The sequence below is a fragment of the Melanotaenia boesemani genome, chromosome 3, assembly GCF_017639745.1.
Source record: "Melanotaenia boesemani isolate fMelBoe1 chromosome 3, fMelBoe1.pri, whole genome shotgun sequence".
NCBI classification, from domain to species: domain Eukaryota; kingdom Metazoa; phylum Chordata; class Actinopteri; order Atheriniformes; family Melanotaeniidae; genus Melanotaenia; species Melanotaenia boesemani.
Window position 1 is genome coordinate 36128576 of NC_055684.1, and position 16708 is coordinate 36145283.

Below are 16708 nucleotides of genomic sequence, written 5' to 3' on the forward strand. Positions count from 1 at the left end.
AATCCCTCATCCACAGCAGCCTCAGCCATCTGGTGTTGAATCTTGTGTAGATAAAATATAACTAAATCATGTGTTTCTCAGACGTGTATTGATGATAATGTTGTGACTGTGGATGATGTAAAGCCAGAGGACAGTGTTTCCAATGTTGGCAGCAGAGGATCAAGGGGAAGAGCAGGTCATCTTCATCTTCAACATCTTCAGCATGCATTAAAGCAGAAGCAGACATGGCTGCATTGAATGCGCGTCAGAAAATGTTGAAACAAAGGCATGCTTTGGAAGAGCAAGTGGAACAGCTCAGGAAAAGGAAAGAAGAACTCAATTTAGAGACTGAAATAGCAGCATCAATGGCTAAAGCAAAAGTGTTACAACAGGGCTTTGTTTGTTCTCAAGGAACAGATGCTTCACAAAATGGATCTGATGGAAGGAATTCCTACCTTGAGAAAGAACAAAGGAAATCTCAGACATTAAATGCTGATGCTAAAACATTTGTGCCTTTAGTAACTGGACAACAATCTTGTGACAGTGTTGCTGCTTGGCAGTCTTATTCATATCTGGGTGCCCGCCCTAAAGTAAAGAAAGTTGATGAACTGACTCAAGACACATCTACAAATCAGGTGAACTCAAAGATGCAGCAAGATGGAGTTCAAACTATGAGTCAGTCTTGCTCTCAATTAACACGTCAGACACATCCATCATCAGTTGGTGAAAACAGGCAATTAATTTCAGTGTTGGAAAACCAAAATGAAATGACATCTTTATTGGTCAATCAACAGTCCTTAATTTTACTTTCAAGAAGAAACATTCCAATGTATGGAGATTCCCTTCAATACAAGACCTTCATGAGTGCCTTTCAACATAGCATTGAAACTAAAACACACAGTGCAAAAGATTGTTTGTATTTCTTGGAACAATATACCAGAGGTCAGCCTCGAGAGCTAGTGAGAAGTTGTGTTCACATGCCCAGTGATTCTGGATATGTCAAAGCAAAACTGTCACTTCAAGAACATTTTGGCAGCTCACTGAAAAAAGTCTCTGCTTACATGGATAAAGTTTTATCCTGGCCTGTTATAAAGTCTAAAGTTGTAAAGACTTTGCAAGCATACAGTTTTTTGCTTAGAGAATGCTGCAATGTTATGGTGGGCACTGAATTTATTCATGAGTTGGATGCTCCAGGCAATATGCAAACGATTATCAGGAAATTGCCATATAAACTGAGAGACAAATGGAGAAATGTTGTTTGTGATATACTGGAGAGGTTTCACAGAAGAGCTACATTTTGTCTGTAAAATAGTACATAATTTCCCATATATGTATATATACAAAACAAACATTTTTTCCATACATTATTGAAAAAAATAAGTTAATTGGTGTAGGTGTGTTATGGATAAGATCCTACAAGAATACCATCTAAGAACAACCAGATATCTTCATGACAGAAGTTTGATGTTGTCTTTGTTATATTAAAATCTGTCTAAATTACATCTTTATTTTTCCTATACTGTGCAGTCAAATCAAATGGCAAGTTTCCATGAAAGCCTGTGGCCAAGGCTCAGCTCATTATGTGAAAAAGAAGATCCTAACTAAAAGGATGAAGTACACACGAAAGACTTCATTCCTCTTGTATAGATCGCTTTGATTTCCAGTGGAGAAAATGTTAGCCAATCAGATGCAACGGTTCCCTAATCGGGAGGACAGAGCCCTTAAGGCAGATTGAGTGTATGTGTGTAAGAGGGGGATGATAGCAGAGATGTTGAAAAATTAGCCACGCTGACAGAGCAGTTTGCACTTGGCTTTAAAGGAATTGTCACCAGTGGAGCAGACTCGGGGAAGCCCTATTCGCTCTCTACCATCTTGCCTGCAGTGAAATTCAGGCTTCCTCTCTCTTTGACTTAGCAAGCTCATTAGATGGCAAACTGCTCCAACTCCCCGTGGACCTGGATACAAATGACTTTCAGACAGCCCAGGATCATCACACAAAATGACCTGCATGTCAGCGTGTACATGTGAAAAAGAGCATGCTTGAATGATGCCCTCGTTTGTTCCTGGCTGTCACAGATCGTACAATGTTAGTCCCCAAACAGTGAGTCACATTTCCATTGGACATGTAATGTGATTTCATCACACTGGTCGGCTGCCTCTGAACAATTTTACGAAAATTTGAGAAGGAGCAAATTGGCCTGTCACTCTAAGAGGATGCAGCTTTGGGAATGACTCCACTTTTTACACAATTAGGACATATTTAGTTTCTTGCCAAGATTGAGATTAGATGATTTATTCCACTCCAATGAATGCTAACCATGGAGAGTCACGAGACCGCTGACCTAGTTTAGCTCAAAGACTTGCAGCAGGAGAACACTGTTTGCAAAGATCAAAGATCAAGCCATAGTGTAAGGATATACCTGCCAGCATCATTAAAGCTCAGCAACAAACACATTTCATCGTGATTTTTTACACAAGCAGAAATGTAAAACATGGTAAATGCTGGTTTTTGTTGGAGTTTAACAGAAAACACTGAATCATGATTATAAGAAATAATAATAAGTGGCTTTTTTTAAAACAAATGCTACTGCTATATAAGCTCCAAATTATTTCAGCAGCCACCTTTACAGAAAATATCCCCATTCACATTTTAACTATGTGAATTTCATAACATGATGATTTCAACCCACAGAAGTTTTAAATTATTTTGAAGCCATTTATTTTTGGCTACATATTTTAATTAGAAAGGAATTTCTCTGTCAATAAATAACTGTTGTACAAAAATAAATAAATAAAAAAAATATGTAATTTATTAAAGTCATGTAATGGAACATTCGACACAAAACAAGGGTCCTATAATTTGACTGGACCCTAGGTGCCACCCCAAGAATAGACAAAGTCTAACAAACTGAGATGCTCAAGCACTAGTAAATACAGCATTTAATACTACAGTGTTCAACACAGTGTTAAACACAGTGTTACACAGTGTTAAACATAAACACATAATGCAGCTTTTATACAGCATAACCTCACCAGCTGTCTACTTGGGTGATAATATTTGTTAAACCTGTTTACATATCATTAAGTGGATATAAAGATAATTTAAAAAACCCCCAGATTTGATGACCGTGCAAAGAATGCTAAAGAAACTCTGATAAAAGTCGTGCCATGTGCCATCCTTGACCCCACCCCCACACCTCCCATAATCAAACATTTTCTAGACCCTGCTCAAAAGAGCACCCTCACTTCACTAAAACGAAAAATAAAAAAAGAGATTTCCTCCGATGAATGATCATTTAAAAAACCCCTTTCCAACGGGCCAATCCTCGTCTGTCTCCATGGCAAACTACTGTGTTTCTCAACAATGAAGGAAAAAAATTAATTAAAATGACGGTTGCTCGGGCTTTTCCGGTGGTGGTCGGAATCAGAGCCCCTTGAGTGTTTACGCGCGACGGACACATCAGTCGCTTCTCTTGGCTTGCTGTTTCAGGTTGTTCTCATCCATTCAAACAAGAAACATAGCATCCTGCTGCAGACATGGACACCGCCAACCAGGTGAGTGAAATAAAGCTTTTGCCGCAGGAATGACTTGGAGATAATTACCATCAAATTAACCAGCGTAGCGTTAATTGGAGCTAGAAATTAGTCCCTCTGTTTTTTTTTTGTTTGTTTGTTTGTTTGTTTGTTTTTTGTTTGTTTGTTTTTAAGTCCCCCTTTGTCTTTCTACAGCTTGCATCTGTTGGGACATTTCAAGTGCTCAAATTACCTCTGGGATTTATCCGTGTTTTGGAATGGGTGAGTTTGAAATTAAACATTTTGCATGCAATAACTTAATTATGTAATGCCAATGCATTATGATGATATAATAAACCAAACCATTATGTACGCTGTCATTAAAGCTGACGGTTTTTCTTGTTGTTGTTTACATTTCCTAAACATCTGGTTTTGTTCAAATTCTCGTATTTGTGCGGTGAAACTTTGCTGGATGTGTTGGCTTTTTATTTTTTGGAGTAGAGGTGTTTGTGCTTCTTCCACACCCAACTCGCGATCATCTTAGCTGTGATCCGTTTCGCCGTGACTAAATGGCTTAAGTTTATGTAAGGATTTCCAGCTCCGTGAGAACTAGGTGCCAGTGGAAGCTGTTATGTACTGTAGCTTTTTCAATTATGACTACGTGTGCCCATCCTGTACAAAAACCAAAATGCCCCATTTTACCTCATGTGAGATGATATAACAGGAATCACCAGTAAGAACTGGGCGTCCTTGCTGTTACTGAATCAAAGCTTTTACTACCATTTTCTGTTTGGGTGTGGGTTATAGACGCTCGTGTTTATAATACAATACAGAGAAGCCCGCAGCCAAAACAGATAAGTGAATTTCTTTGATGTGAGTTTAGAGAAATTACTTTAGCCATGAGGGTATTCAGCCTTTGCTAAGATGGTGTGTGTGTGTGTGTGTGTGCTTATGTGCGTGAGTCTTCCCCAATTTTACAAATTTGAAGAGTTCTAGTTTGTTCAATTCCAAAGGGGTGAGCGGATTAGCCCTACTTTCATGATATACATTTTAAATGAAGCAACCACATGTTTATTAGTAAGGTGAATTTCCTCTCAGCTGTTTGTATATGATCTAATTAACCAAGATGTTTGTGGGCCAGAGCCAAAGAACAAGCAGCTGGTCCAAAGCACCATCTGCACAATGAGGATAACACTATTATAGCTGCTGATGTTTATCTTCTTGTTGTGCTTTGTGTTTGTGTGGGAAGAGAAGCATGTGTGATCTCTCTCCCTACACACACCGTCTTGTTTCCTCACATTTCCAACATTATTAATGTGACCTTTTCCTAGCTGCACCTTTTTGTCTTTTCCTCCGTCTTTACAGGAGAGGAATACTTTCCCAGTGTCTCTGCTGGCCTGAGGGCTCAAACACATATAGACAATTCAAATGAAGACTAAAGTATTCTGATTAATTCTGCAGCTCAACAGTGGCACAGTTTTTTTTTCTTTAGGCTGTTTCTCAGTAGCACCAGAGAGAGAAGGAATCTCTGTGTAACTGTGATCTTACTTTTTCTGCCACTATCTAAAGTTTAAATGTTACAACTATGCCATTTGCCCTCATTAAGCCAACATTAGACTCTGATTTCTGCTAATTGTTTATTTGATGACCCAGTTGTAACATGTATAATTACATGTTACATGGCAGCATGGTTTAGTGGGTAGAGTGGTCGTCATGTCCCGTCGAGCTCATGTCGAGGTGTCCCTGAGCAAGATGCCAAACCCCTAATTGCTTCTGAACGCCTTGCATGGCAGCTGCCACCGTCAGTGTGTGAATGTGTGAATGGGTGAATGTGAATGTGATGTATATTGTAAAGCACTTTTGGTAAAAGCGCTGTATAAGTATAATAAGACCATATAATGTTTACCATAAAATAAGACTATTTGCCATTTACAATGTGAGAAGCCTGCATGGACCAGTTCCCACCATTGCCCAACAAGTAACTTCCAGCTGGAACATAATGCTACTCAGTATCAGGGGATATTAAAATCATGAGATGGCAAAAGTAAACATATTATGTCTGCAATTAAAATAATTCTACTTTATAGTATAATGTGTATAATTATAAAAGTGTATAATTCTACACCATCTTCATGATAGTGGTGGTGTAATTACAGGTGCAAAATTACTTCTAGTAAATGCACATGCAGCTCAGCAGTGGTCATGTGACTAAGACTGGTACACACATAAAGATTATCGGGCTGTTTTTGAACCGATTTTGCCCCTTCCCGACCGAGGACAGCAAACGCTCGATTATCTTGAGTCTCATAAGATTTTCCTATAAAATGATCATTTGGTCTGTGGTGTGTTAAGACAGAATTTGTCCTGATAATCGGCTCCGAAGCGGGTCGTGGCTGACAATCAAAATTTTTAAACATGTTTAAAATTTACGACAAAATTTACGACAAAAGTTGACGACTCCTGAATTGTGACTGTGTGGATCATGACGTGGAATGGAGTGTAGCCAATCAGACAGCGAGCTGACTGGGGAACAACTTTAAAACTCTGAGAACGAAATGGAAAGAATCCTGTGACAGATGGTGTCAGAAGGAACATGAGGGCTCTACATATTTGGGCTTCCTGATTGGACCTGGTGAGCTCTTGCTTGGTCGTGGGCTGCCGTGGCAGAAGAGGTGGCGATTGGAGAGACATGGAAACTCCCTTGGTAAAACCTAGTGTGAAAACATCATTGTGCATTAATGTGACCACTGCCAGGCAACTGGGGCTGGGGGTTTCCCTCAGGTGGAAACCTCTTTGAGCACAGTGGCTGTGAACATTACCTGAATCCTTCTTGCTTCATTTACCTCCATCTCTATTCTTCTTCAGCACTGCCTTGAACATGGCAAGATTCCTGGAATCCTATCTTCAGGACCCCTTGCATATCCACATTTCATAATGTCTAGCTGGCACCCGCCTGGGAGTTTTCCCACAGCAATTCCCATAACCTGGTCAGAGGACTGTGAAGCAGCTATCCGGACACTGAAAAATTCCGTGTTCTTCTCTTGTTCTTAAAAGTCCAGACTTAAACACCTTCTGGTGCAGGTTGACCTTGGAGTGGTTCTGGCCCAAGGAGAACCTGGAGCAGAACAGCCAATATTGTACCTCAGTTGAAAACTGCAGCCCCACCATGTATCCTAGAGTGGAGAAAGAAGGTTTGGCCATTAAGTGGGCACTTGAGAGCCTGAGGTACTATTTGCACGGATGGGAGTTTGATTTGGAAATAGATCACAATTCAAATGAAGACTAAAGTATTCTGATTAATTCTGATTAATTCTGAATTGACACACACGTCATTTATTTTCTCTCCCCTGGTCCTAGCTAGAAATTGACATAATTTTTCCTTTTGCATTTTCATCACACTTTTCTGTATTAGTAGCATAGCCAAGGGTGATCTTTTAGTTTCTTTTGCCAGAACTCTGGCTCCAACACTAAAACTCATGTACTTCCTTTACTACTTCCACTTCATATCCATTCTCTCTTGAATTAAGCAAATTAAATACTACATTTGCTCTGGATTTTTAAATGCGACAGTCTTTATGTTTAGCTGGTCTGGTGGTCTCCATAACCCCACTCTCAGCCCCTAATATACTGTAAGTGGTTCTTTGCTCTGGCCTAGCAAGGAGTTGTTTCCAGCTTATTCCTAGAAAAAAAAACTCTAAGCCTGTCTTGACTAAAGACTAAAAAAGGCTGTGTTTGTGTGTGTTTGAATTGGTGAATGTGGCTTGTAGTGCAAAGTCATTTAATTGATCAGCAAGATGAGCAAGGCACTATATAAAGGCTGTCTACTTACCATTTCTGTGTGCCTTCGAAAAAAGTAATATGGGTGTTCAAGGACCTGCTGTGCCAACAGAATAGAGAATAGGAATAAAAACAAAATTTATTTAGATTTAGAATTAATTTACTAAAAAAATATTCAGTTAAGTGGATTAGATTTTAACAAAAAGATTTCTGATTATATTTTTCCTGACATATTATTTTATTATAGGATATTATGATACAAAGGCCACACCAATTTATAACTAAACATTGGTGTTAGATGTTTCAGAATTGTCTGATTAATGCAACACCTACAGTTGCTAGGCTGTGTTTTTTTATTTTATTTTTATTTTTTTTATTTGATGCACTAGATAAGTCATATTGAAGGAGATGAGAGGCCTGTTTGGGACACCATTTCAAGAATCACAGCAGGTGATAGGATGAAAAATCAATCTTTCATCCTCATGAGCAAATCTTAAACAATCAGATCAACAAAGCTCTTTAAAGGGGCCAGTGATAGAGGCTACCATTGCTGACTGTTGCCATAGCTATAACCCCCAAACAGATAATCTGGGGTCAGGACTGTTTTTTTTTAAATATAATATTGTTCTCATGAACTTCAGCAGGCATGCAAGGTATATGGTTCTGTCAGACTGGTTGTCCCCATTATTTGGACATGACTCTCATGGAAGCATCTGTAAAACAATGTAAATCATGGCAGCTACGCAAATTTCTATATTTATGATAATCATGTCATGATCTAATGCCTTGCAATGAATTTCTTCCCCACAGTAAGACACAGGTAAAAGGACATATGTTGGCTTTGTTTACATGCCCCCTGGGCATTGGAGACTTTTGTTTAGGCAGCAACATTTACTTTGCTGATGATGAACCCTAGCCTGTATGGCTGATTAGTGGTGTAGACAAGCAGAAAGTTTCTTTAAAGGTTATGTTAACCTTAGTCAAGAATATGTTGAAGTAGGTTTCCTCAATTGTTAGTACTGAATCTCGACCAGAATAAGGCATATTCATATTCAGTTATGCTAGCAGCATTTTGTGCATATGTGGTCTTGTTTTACTATATCTGCAAAGCCCAAAAGCAAAAAACTACTATACTGGTGGGTTTTGGCAGCTTTGCACAGACTAAAATGCTAAGTACAAGTTGAAAAGGCTGTTTCAGGGCCGAAACCTGTTTTAGGGATACAAAAATAGTTAGGTAGGTTATGCTTTGGAATTCAGCTGTAATGGTTGGTGGTAAAGTAAGAGTCCAGAGAATCTGTTATGTCAATGGTAGACCCTGACAAAGATAGGAAAAGGCGTGAGTGTATGTGTGTGTGTAGGTTTTTGGTCTGTTTGGCAAGCTGTCAGTGGCCGGCATATTATGCTCCAAACAGCTGTAAGGTCCCCTCCTCTCCACCGTTGATCAACTCATGCAGAAGCTGTCCTTTGAGATGTGCCCAAACTCCTCACTGTTTTTGTCATCATGCTTATGCATGCGCGTTTGAAGAAGAGATGCAAAGAAGAAAAAGGAGAGGAAAATCGTACAGTTGCTTGAGCACATGATGCAAATTATAAGCATTGCCAGGCTGTTGAACCATGTGGCACAGGGCAGTTCTACAAGTACAGTATGAGTCTGTGACTCATCAGCATGAGCTAAAGCCTTAATCATGAGTCTAATTTAGGAGTAACGGTCCCCCTCTCAGCCAAAACTCCTATCTGACCCAATGATGTCACCTTCAGGACTCGCTGTTCACCAGTGTTGTTTTCCTTGGGGTGGCCAGAGAAATGTGTTTGTGTGCACACACCAGGTAGAGGTTTACTCCTCACCTCTTAGTCACACATGCGACGTCTGTTGAATTATTTTCAGATTTCTGTGATTAAACGTGTGTGTGTGTGTCATTCTCATCCCGTATATCTTCCTGGGAGAATGTCTAATAATACATTGCAACAGAAATATGCCATTATGTTTCTGTCATTTTCACATATGTTTCTTAAACTGCAATTCAACACCCCACATGAAAGTCTTCAACAAGTAATTGTGGGCTTGAAAAATAATAGGTGCTAAATGATTCGATGTACTGTAACTTATTGTACAGTGTCATTGAAAAATGACTTTATAAATGAACTGAAAGCAATTAACTGCAGTACTAGTGATATTTGTCCTCTTCTCAAATTTAACTCAGTTTATTTATAGATGTCATTTGGAAATGAAGATTTAAAAGCCAAGTGGTAAATAAAACTAGGTGGTGTTTGCATGCACAGCCTGAAACTTTGTAAATCATCACATACTCTTAAGTCTTTTGTGCCCCAAACCAGCTTTGATGAAAGGCCGCCCTGCTGGGTGTCCTCAGATTTTAAAGAAATACATATTACAAATACATTACATACGTAAATAGCAACGTCTGTTTCAAACGTTGTCATGCGTCGCCATCTTCATACTTCCATGCGTGTTTTGCGTTTTCATGATGGTTAAGTCAATTCCTCCACTAGCAGGCAGTGCTAGTTCAGAGTTCACTACCACGAGCCGACGTCAGTTTTAGACACCGTTTAGCAGTGGTAATGTGTCGCTATATAGTTGTTTCCAACCACCTAACACACCCTAAACATTTGCATAAAATCTTTCTTCAAAAGTTTGCGCATTCTTCTTCTGTTTTTTTTTTTTTTTTGTCTTCTTCTTCTTCTCTGGTTTGTTTCTTTTGCTGGTCGCATGTCAGCTTTTCTGCTCAACACTGACCCCGCGATTTCCGGTGGTATTGCTCCGTCTTCTGCGTCAAGCAACAGATAGCTAAGCTTCCTGAAACGCCTTGAAAACAGACCAAATTATGCTCGAAACAGACAGAAGACAGACAAAACTGTCCGTCCATCTGCGTATCCCTCTTCTGCGTTGAGCATAAATGAGCCTTAAAGGCCCATCTGCATCTGTCTGTCTTCTGTCTTTTAGGCCTGTAGACCCATTTATGCAGAAGACGCATAAATGGGCCTTAATTCAGCATCCATCTTGCATCCCATCTCCACTGTGAGCTCTCCCCAGCCAGTGAAAGACAGGATCATCTTGACTCTTGTCTTATCTCTTGCTCTGTCCCGTTCTCCCTTTCTTTTTCTCTCTTCCTCCGATGGGTTATATTTAAGAAGGGTCTGCCTACAAATGCAAATCTTGGTCCTCTTCAAGTGAACAAAATACAGGAAGCGGACTACAAAACAAAATGCATTATGGGTTCAGCACAGGGTATTGTGGGTAAACATAACCAAATTATACACGCTGCAATGGGAGAAATGTCTCGTGGTCAAACACGGAAGAACTCGGTAAGAGTTCTAATAAAAATATGATCAAAGCAAGAACACAGCTCCATATTTTGGCCATAAATGGTGGAAACAGAAGTTGTCCTGAATGTCACCAATAGATGAACAAGTTTTCTTTTTCACTGTGTGTCTCATCGTCTCCTTTAGTCAATTCTTGATGCAGCGCCGCCTCTGATGTGGAGTGGAATACGTTATTTGAAAGGTTTGATTCACTGGAGTAGTGAAGTGTGCAAACAGCAGATTACAGATTTTCAAAAACAGCAGCAAAGATTACATTTTTTTGCATCACTTGTATCTTTCTGTTCATGTATTTTGGTCTCTCTCTCTGTCTCTTTTTAGATATTCCATTTTGTGTAATTTCTTCATTGACCTATCACTATGGTAATCTGTTAAAGTATAGGTTTTGGTAGATTGTTGCACAATGCTCCTGATTAACATTGGGCATAAGCATATGAGGAAAAGGGGGAAAGTGGAGGGGAGATGCTGAGAGGTTGGCGACAGCTGTTAACAGATATCACAAGAGACTTGCCAGGTCAGAGATCTGTTTTTCACCACGAAAATAACTCACCTCCTTTTTACAAAGGGACACAAGACTGTTGGGGAAAAAAAGAGAGAAAAGAAAACATTCTGATCCTAAAAGAGATGGCTTGCGGATTCATTTAAACTAAACTCCTTTTTATGCAATTGTTTGAGGCATATAAGTTAGAGCACAGATGACTTTCAGATTTAGTAAATATTTCCAGCAATTCGTGGTAATAGTGTCTAGACACTCTTCAGCTGCTGTTATGAAACTGCAGATTTTAGTTTTTCTTAAGTTATGTTATGCTAATCCTAAAGATCTAATGCAGGGCCAGCCCAGGAGTCTTTAAATTAATCTATATCTTCTAAAATAAAATCACTGAAATTACATAATGTCTTTGTTATATTTTATTATGTGTCCTCTAATTTAGCTCACTCCTACTAGTGCTGCAGCAGTGCATGAGATACTGCAAGCATTTCAATGGATAAAAGAAGAAAGATTGCAACGTGACTCTGGTGATTTACTCTGTTCTGACACCTGCGATGGGAAAAGTCACTAAGCAGCTAAACACACAGAATATAGTATTTATCCAGTCTCTTAATCAGCAGAAAACATGATTTTATTAATAAAACAAAAAGGTTTAGAATCTGTTTTAGCCATCACTTTAACCTTTACATTAGGTTGCTTGCAAAAAAAAGTTTTACATCATATTTACTCACTTTTACTAATTTTACTGTGAATGTTTAATGGTATTTTGTTGGTTTTTCCCTTCCACATATAAGATTATTGGTTCTGTTTACATGTGTTAAACCTGGTCTGATTAACATTTTGGTTATGGTGGGATTTATGTAAAAAGCTTGTTGGCATTGTAGGTTTTTAGTCAGAGGTGAGCTCCTGGGTTTTATGTAATCTATTCTGACACATCAGGTCTGAACTGGACCTCTGTTTCCCAGTCAGCCCTAAGATGACTCTTTGCCATTTTTGCTACAGAGGGGAAAATGTTAACCTGTCCTTTCCTTTAGTTGGACATGTCTGATGAAACAGGACACACTGCACAGATAGTTTCAGAAAGAGCACAGGTGTTCAGACACAGTAGAGGTCAATGTAAGCAGGAGCATACATAAATAGAAATGCCACACAGACACACATATTCATGTTATTACACCACAAAATCATTATAACCCTTTAAGATTAAAGGCAAGGCAAGTGTATTTGTTTAGCAAAATAAAAGCGCTACAGTGGGGTGCAGAAGAAGCTTTAAAAATACATATAGTATAAAGAGAATATGTTTATATTCTCTGAACGTATCACAAATGGATTCTGGGCCTGAACCATTCTGGGATTTGTGAACAATCAGAAGGGTTTAAAATCTATTCTGTGACTGACTGGAAGCCAGTGTAAAGATGTTAGCCCTGGTTAAAACACTAGTAGAAGCATCTGGATGTGCTGCAGATGTTTAATGCTCTTTTTGAGAAGTCCTGTTAAAAGACCATTATAGTAATACAGCCTATTGAAGACAAACGCATGGATGAGTTTCTACTGATCTTTTTGGGAGATAAAACCAAGAGTAAACCTTGTAGAAAAACAAGTCTTTTCTGTCATCTGTTATGACATAATAATCATCTAAGATTGGTCCAGTCTTCCTCCAAAATGGAAACACCAGAACCAGATCAGCATCCGTTATAATCTTGCCGAGGTGGTAATGAGATCTTACAGGGTCAGTTGTCATACACCAACTTATCTAATTCTTTCTTCCAATTAGCAATATATTTTGACACCAGACACTTTACACTTGGTCATTCATCTATAGGAGCTTTATAACTAGAATTAAATTAATTAAACACCAGTAATTAAACACCACTAAATTTATTCCCTGCTCTAAAGCCCTACAGTTAGATGTACATCATACAATAAGCTTTCACTGTGAGTGTTTTACATGGTCCACTTCACAGTCTGACTGAAGTGTGTGGATGCATCAACAGGAGCACCAACTTGAATGTTAATTTGTTTGTGCTAATGTGTTCAATTCTATTCATTTTTTGAACCAAGACTTTTTGAGAGCACTTACTGATATGTCTTTTAGGGCGCATTCACACTTTCATTGTTTGGTCCACTTTAAACAAAACCTGGCCCACTTCCACAGATAGTACGGTTTGCTTGGAGCAATGTGAATGCACGTTCAAGCTCTGGTGCAGACCAAAAAGCGAATTCTGGTCTGCTTTGACCTGCATCCTGACCAGATGCCCAAGCCACCTCATCTGGCTCTTCTCAATGTGGAGGAGCAGTGACTCTACTCCGAGCCCCTCCTGGATCACCAAGATTTTCACCCTATCTCTAAGGGAGAGTCCGGCCACCCTGAGGAGAAAACTCATTTCGGCCGCTTGTATTTGTGATCTCCTTCTTTCGATCACCCCCCACAGCTCGTGACAATAGGTGAGAGTAGGAACGTAGATCGACCAATAAATCGAGAGCTTTGCCTTTTAGCTCAGCTCTTTCTTCGTGACGACAGACCAAAGTAGAGTCTGCATCACTGCAGACGCCCTTCTGGAGCCAGGCCACTATAGTAACAACACAAACACCAAGAATATAAAACATTATTGGTTCTTCATAGTTTACTGGCAGTGAAAGAGTTGTTTTCGGTCCTGGCCAATTAGTGAGACAGTTGTAACCCAATCAAAACAAGTCCCCCAGACTATCCTGGTGTGAATGCACCCTTAAGGCACTCACGCTGCGTCTGCGTCGCTGCCATAGGCGCCGCGTTGGTCCGCAGTGGCTCGACGCGCACCTCTTCCAGGCCTGACGTGTACCCCTGCTACGCAGACGGTTATGCGGAGGTACTCCCTCGTGACTGGTCAGTTTGGGATCACCTATTGCCGGATATCTGGATTTTCTCGCTAAATTTGTGTGGTAACCACCATTTTTAAAACAATAACCAGTGGATCCAGTTGATAAAAAGCTGATTGAATTATTTCTTCGTTTTTTTCCACAAGCTAATAAAGACACTGAACCATACTGCACGTCATTGTTGTTTTAAAGGTCCCATATTATGCAAAATTCACTTTTTAATGGTTTTGGAACAGTCATACTGGTCCCCCCGCATGTGTAGGAGACCCGTAAGTGTGAAACTCTTTCAGGCGCTCTCTCTCCCCCCTGCTCCACCTCTAGGGAAGTAAGCGCTGAATTGAGCGAGTTTGAAAGCGTGTACGTTAAGACGTCATAAGGGACAATAACCACTCCCCACAGAGCGATGGACCCGCTTACCGGCTCTCAAAGCCCGCCCTCTAAAAATCACCTAGCACCCAGTGTTTTTCCTTTTCGGCAACCCTCGTTAGCGGACATGGCTAAGCGACAGAAGCACTGTTCAGTTTGTGGCTGCATAAATGAACACGAAAACGTTTTTTTACTTCCATCCACTGAACCCACGAGGACTGAGTGGATTAATTTTATTTTTGGAGGAAATGTACCCGGAAAACTTCCAAAGGTTTTGCATGTCTGTGGCCAGCATTTCAAAGAGGACTGTTTCCACAACATGGGGGCATGGAAAGCAGGCTTCGCCAACCGTTTGAAGCTGAAGCCAGCTTCAATACCAACTGTCCGTGACACAGCTGGAGAGGTAAGAGCTGGCAGTTATTTTATCGTTTCGGCCTTATTAGTCTGATAGCTTGAAAATATATTAGCACTGTTGTAAATGTAGCCAAGTCACTGTTTCTACTGTTTGTATCCGGTGCCATTGTGCATCAGATTGGTGAGCGTAGCTAGCTGTGTTCTCCGTGCGTCGCGGTTTGGGTCGGTAATGGGGGCTTCAGGAATGGGTTCCGGTGTTCCGGCGTTTGTTTATCCTTCACTACGCTGTAATCAGCGTCTAGTTACCGCTAAGGCCTAACCTGTCAATCACCTCATGACGGGCGATGCGATGGGCGGAGCCAACAGCTGAGCTGCTCCACCAGGGTTCCGCCCACCATAAACGGCACATTTCTGAAGCTGCTAAAAAGAGGGAGGTGAAGAGAAGCCGCTGCACTCAAACTGAGGGTCGATTTGTCCATACCATGGCGGAAATATTTCATTTAGATATTAATGAATGGTCTCAGATTGGGAATAAAGTGTATAATATGGGACCTTTAACCGTTTGTTGCATAGTGTCCACTACAGAGGACACATATATATTTATTTTTTTTCCGAGCTCTTTCTAAATGTATGTGTAGACCGTACATTAGCAACTTCATTGGACATTACTGAGTCACCAACACTCTGCCACGTATAAAGAATAACTACATTGTTATTACCAAGTTTGCCTCAGTGATTAACAGGACAAGAAAATGATCCAGGTGTTTTTATTGAAAATTTATATTACGATATTATTTTATAAATATTTTCATAGATCAAATAGAAAAATCAATACACTGAGTAAAAGTTAAAATAAGATTAAAAACAGAAAAACATCAATGTGCATGTCTGTAGAAGTAAAATATTTTATTTAAAAATTGTGGTACTGTTTTGTAATAATTCATGCAGCAGAGGGTTAAAACGGAAAATACCTATCGAACTGAAGTGAACATCAAAAAACTTCGACCTGATACCACCCATGCTGCCACCTTTAGATTAGGAGGAGGAACTGCAACGCAACACCAAAACGACGCATTCCCCCTACGCTTGAATGCGACAGCAAACTCACCAGCGTCAGTTACGCCGTAGCCGACGGCACGCAGACGCCTCACGGGTATAACTCTGCCTTTAGTGACATGATGGAGACAGAAGAAGGGAACTGTTATAAAACTGAATGGAAAATTACTTCTAGTCAGTGAAGCTTACAGCTGGGTAAAAACGAAAGATAGGAGGAGAGGTAAATGCACCCTTTACAGCTCTTCATGCTGTTTGGCATGAAGAGCTACTGATTTTGTTGCATCTCCGGAGAGCCTTCTTTTGAATCATTGTACTCTTTATTTCCAAGATTAGTATCACAGTATCACATTTGTGGAGGACAAAGCTTTCCTCTTATAACAATTGCTCCTGTTGTTTACCATATCTAATGTCAGTCAGGGTGAGTCCCATCATCATCATTGTGCAGCAGTTAAGCTGAAATGTGAATGTCTCTTTGCCCCACTGTGCTTCCTTTTGTCTGGTCAGTGTTTGTCATTTTGTTTTGTACTCAACTAGCTGGCGTTAAATTGCTCATGTTTACACATTGGTGAGTTGCTGCATTAAGAGCAAGTGAGACGCTGTGTGTTTTTTAGTGCGTGTGTGTTAGTGTACGTGTATATGCCGACCCTGGCTAATGCTTCTGCCTGAATGGAGCGAGTGAGATATTTTTATTCTCTGTTCACATATATTCATATTGCATGTTCATATCTAGGCTTTTGAACACTACAACACACTCATGCAACCCAGTTATTCTAATTCAGAGTCACATGTGCAGTCATGCAAATACAAATATGGACATCAAAATAATTAGAAATACTGTCTGTACACACAAAAATGTCAGCGCATGACATTATGATTTCATATTTGGTGGCATTGGTAGATCAACATTGGCTCTTGTAGGCAAAATGTGGTCTTGCATCTTCATAGATTTGTAAAGTAAGGCAAATGATGTTAGCCCACTGA

The 16708-nt window shown here is 39.9% G+C and overlaps 1 protein-coding gene across 1 annotated transcript in view; it reads left to right on the plus strand.

The window, feature by feature from the left end:
• Nucleotides 1-3281: 3281 nt before the first annotated feature.
• LOC121635434 (synaptoporin) overlaps nt 3282-16708 on the plus strand; it is a 33207-nt gene continuing 19780 nt past the window's right edge. The window contains exons 1-2 of the mRNA XM_041978575.1: nt 3282-3534; nt 3709-3774. Of these exons, the coding sequence (XP_041834509.1) occupies nt 3517-3534; nt 3709-3774 (84 nt within the window). The 5' untranslated portion in view covers nt 3282-3516. The remainder of the gene's footprint in view (nt 3535-3708; nt 3775-16708) is intronic.